Here is a 4,604-nt window from a genome sequence, read left to right as displayed (position 1 = left end):
TGTCTTCACCGGACCGCTCAAGTCGAAAACAGAAAGTGAGAAATGTGCGTATTTAATGATATGGGTTGGAGACAAAGGCAGAAATATCTTTGCAACCTGGAATCTGGACGAAGAAGATCGAAAGAAACTGAGCGTACATTATGAGAAATTTGAGCAATATGTCAAGCCGAGGACGAACATCATCTATCACAGGTACCGATTTCAAACTAGAGTACAGGGAGAAACAGAGACATTCGATCAATTTGTTACTGAGTTAAAATTGCTAGTCAAAGATTGCACTTATGACAAAAGTGAAGAAATGGTTAGAGACAGAATAGTAATAGGTGTGAGAACACACAAAATACGAGAGAAACTTATAAACGTAGGATCGGATCTAACCTTGCAAAAAGCACTCGACATAGCACGTCTGCACGAACAATCAACGACTCAAGCAAGACAGATCTCAGGGGAAGATGCATCTGTACATGTCATTCACAAGAAGTCGCATTCCGAGCAACCAAAATCTGCGCAACAATTTGCTAATCCACGCAAGAAAGCTCACACAAACAGAAATCAATATTCAAAGAAAAAATGGCATCATAACAAACTTCCACAGACAAATGAATGTTCGCGATGCGGATATGAACACAATACCTCAGTGTGTCCTGCCAAGGGAAACAAATGCCATAAATGTGGTCATTTGGATCACTTTGCGAGAAAATGCCATTCGAAAGCCAAACGTGTGAATGCCGTTGATACTTGTTCTTCCGATAGTGAAAACGACTTGTGTGAAGAGTTATATCTTGGTTATATAACAGCCGACGTTAACATGGTGGATACAGAATGGAGTGAAGCCATTGAAATCAACGACAAAACCGTTCGATTCCAATTGGACACAGGTGCAAAATGCAATGTGTTACCGTTGACGACACTTGAGGAGCTAGGACTGAATTGTGACCAACTGTCTGCGTTGAAACCAAATCTGAAGTCATACAGCGGACACAGAGTCAAATCTGTTGGTAATATTGTACTGCAGTGCAAATATCAAGATCGTGCAAGTGACATTGCATTTGAAGTTGTTGACTTACCTTCAGAACCAATTCTTGGATCTGCGTCTTGTTCAACAATGGGACTTGTAAAACGAGCCTACAAACTTGACCACGTAGAAACAACGAACATTCCTAAGGATATTCAGTCAGAGTATGGAGATGTATTTAAGGGTCTAGGACTCTTGCCAGTAAAACAGGACATCAAAATTGACCCGTCAATACCTCCAGTAATTCACCCACCTCGTCGTGTACCAATTGCGCTCCGTGACAAGATCAAAGATGAACTTGATCGCATGGAACAAGCGGGTGTTATTGTTCCGCAGAAAGAACCTACAGCATGGGTCAACTCTATGGTTACCGTCCAGAAACCGAATGGAAAACTACGCATTTGTATAGACCCCAAAGATCTCAACAAAGCTATACGCAGAGAACATTATCCTCTTAAGACAATAGAAGATGTCACACAGCAGATTACTGAAGCAAGGATGTTTTCGAAACTTGACGCAACATCCGGCTTTTGGCAGATTGGACTCACAGAGGAGAGTTCAAAACTCTGCACCTTCAATAGCCCCTATGGACGCTACAGATTCACGAGGCTACCATTTGGTATCAGCTCAGCGTCAGAAATCTACCAGCGCACAATCTCAGAGATGGTCAGAGACCTAGAGGGATGTGAAGCGATTACAGATGACATTTTGATCTGGGGTAAAGACAGGCAGCAGCATGACCAAAGATTGAAAGCCGTCATGAACCGAATTCGGGACTACAACTTAAAACTGAGTCCAGAGAAGTGCCAGTTCAGAAAAGACCACATTGCGTATGTAGGTCACGTGTTTACCTCTGCAGGGATCCAGCCTGACCCTGAGAAGATTCGCGCTGTGAAAGACATGCCTGCGCCTCAGAATGTATCCGAACTACAGACATTCCTAGGATTCATACAATACCTTGGAAAATTCCTACCAAACCTGTCTGAAGCGAGTGCACCACTCCGATCACTCCTGGAAAAGGACATTCTCTTTCAATGGGAGAAACCACAGGAAGACAGCTTCAAGACCTTGAAGCACCTTGTGAGCAACACACCTGTCTTGCGCTATTACGACCCAAAGAAACCACTTGTACTAACAGTGGACGCAAGCTCGAAGGGACTCGGTGCAGCACTCATACAAGAAGGTCAGCCTATTGCCTACGCATCACGTGCTTTATCAAAAAGCCAACAAAATTACGCCCAGATTGAAAAGGAGGCGTTGGCCATTGCGTACGGATGTACAAAATTTCACCAATATGTATTTGGTCGTCACGTATTGGTGGAAAGTGATCATAAGCCACTCCAATCAATATTTCGTAAACCGCTTTACTAAGCACCTGCTCGACTACAATCACTTCTGCTCACACTACAGCGTTATGACATAGAAGTTACTTACAAACCTGGCAAGACTATATTCATTGCGGACACCCTCAGCCGAGCCTTCATGAATGAAACAAAGGAACAGCTTATGCCCGACATTGAAATTAACTCAATCAGTTACTTACCAATGTCTCCAGAACAGTATGAACGCTTTCAGCAAGCTACTCATGACGACCCAGAACTGCAAACATTACAGGCCGTTGTAAAATCGGGATGGCCCAACACCAAAGATAGCATACCGAACTCAACCTACCCTTACTGGCCATTCAGAGACGAGATTACATGTATCGATGGACTGATGTTTAAGGGACAAAAAATCATTGTACCATCAACACTACGGAAAGAAATGCTAGATCGTATACATAGCTCTCACCTTGGAACAGTGAAATGCAAAAGTAGAGCTAGAGAAACATTATACTGGCCAGGAATGACATCATCGATTCAAGAGGTAGTTGAAAGATGTTCAATTTGTGCGTTGAACAGCAAATCAAACCCCAAAGAACCAATGCTAGAGACAGAAACACCATCTCGTCCATGGTCCATCATATCAACTAATTTATTTGATTTCAAAGGACATTCATACTTGGTATGTGTTGATCATTTTTCAAAGTGGCCTGAATTTGCAAAACTTGAAAACCAAACCAGCGACAACACCATCCTACACCTGAAAGGTATTTTTTCTCGAATCGGGATACCAGACAAGCTAATATCCGACAACGGACCGCAGTTCGCTTCTGCAAATTTCCGAGAATTTGCTAAAGACTATGGTTTTGTGCACAAGACAACAAGCCCGCACTTCCCGCAGGCGAATGGACAAATAGAACGTACTGTCCAAACAGTAAAACAACTGTTGCGGAAATCAACTGATCCATACAAAGCCATACTTGCATACAGAAATACTGCCATCGACATGCTAGGAAAGTCTCCAGCACAACTATTCTTCAACAGACGTCTGAAAACCGACTTACCTGTAGCATCACCTCTGTTGGAACCAAACTCTGTTGGCATGCAAGAAGTTCAAGAGCGACTGAAAACTCGCAAATACCAGCAAAAACTATACTACGATGCTCATGCTGGAAAGGAATTACGTGATCTCTATCCTGGAGAAACCACAGTTATGCGACACGACAACAAATGGACTCCCGCCGTAGTCGTACAACAGCACAGCTCTCCAAGATCGTATATTCTCCAAGCACAGTCCGGAAAACGGTACCGACGAAACAGACGTCATATCAGACCAACCTCTGCGACGTTCCCAGACAAACCTGAAGTTGATGAACCGATTCTCCCTCCTCCGTCAGAGAAATCCAATGAACCGTTCCAATCGAATGCTGGACAAACCGCTATCGAGAAACCGTCTCAGGAAGTTGAACCGTCCAATCCGACAATATCCGTCCCGAGTACCACCTGCACTAGATCCGGGAGGAATGTGGTGTGTCCATCCAAATTCAAGGATTTTGTGAAATAAGCAATTAGTGAATTTGTGAAATGATCAATACCAATTGTTCAGAATTTTAGTTTGTGATGCATGCAGCATAATATTAGATTCGTTATTGTAGAACTCAGTATTTGTATTACATGTACAAAATGTGTTGATAATGTTGTTTTTTTTAAAACGGTTGTGAAACTATTTCAATTTTGATGATTTGACATCTCTTTATTTACAGCTATTGACATTCATTTACAAACAAACTGTGAATTTAAAGCTCTAGTCATTATCATTAACTTCTAGTCAGTCAGTCACTATGTACATCAGTTTTGAATTTGTCTAATTGTCCTTTATCTATAAAAGGGGGGATGTCATATATTACGAATGTTTTATGTACGACTTGTTTTGTATCTGTATGACCGGAAGTCAGTTTAATAAATATTCCATGTTGTGACCAGTGTGTTTTATATTGGAGACCCAAGTTAAAAAATTCAGGGACCAGGCAGCATCTAACAAATCCGACGCCCAGTATTACCAAAACAAATGGTTGCGTGAGCGGCAAGCGTCTCTAGTGCGGCTCTTAGATAAAGACCAGAATATCAAAGAACTCCAGAAAAAATTATCTGCTTGTATACAAAAAGATCTCGAGGAATCGAAAAAAGGTGATCGATGACTTCCAGAACGACACCAAAAAGAAACAGGAGATAAAATCACTCCGGAAAATTGTGTCAATTCTGATAGA

The 4,604-nt window shown here is 42.0% G+C and overlaps 1 protein-coding gene across 1 annotated transcript; it reads left to right on the top strand.

Moving 5' to 3' along the window:
• The first annotated feature begins 2,497 nt into the window (after window positions 1-2,497).
• LOC134265865 (uncharacterized protein K02A2.6-like) lies at window positions 2,498-3,901 on the top strand. Its single transcript, XM_062748090.1, has one exon. The coding sequence runs from the start codon at window positions 2,498-2,500 to the stop codon at window positions 3,899-3,901; it is 1,404 nt and encodes a 467-aa protein (XP_062604074.1).
• The last annotated feature ends 703 nt before the right edge of the window (window positions 3,902-4,604 follow it).

This window comes from Saccostrea cucullata, unplaced genomic scaffold (genome assembly GCF_032062105.1).
Source record: "Saccostrea cucullata isolate Sc308-1 unplaced genomic scaffold, CSIRO_AGI_Scuc_v1 ctg4611, whole genome shotgun sequence".
Classification (NCBI taxonomy): Eukaryota; Metazoa; Mollusca; class Bivalvia; order Ostreida; family Ostreidae; genus Saccostrea; species Saccostrea cuccullata.
Note: the sequence above shows the minus strand (reverse complement) of the source record. Positions and strands in the feature narration are given on the sequence as shown.

Excerpts from the sequence above, each read along its gene's own strand:
- LOC134265865 (XM_062748090.1), top strand. The coding sequence starts at position 2,498 with ATGAATGAAACAAAGGAACAGCTTATGCCCGACATTGAAATTAACTCA.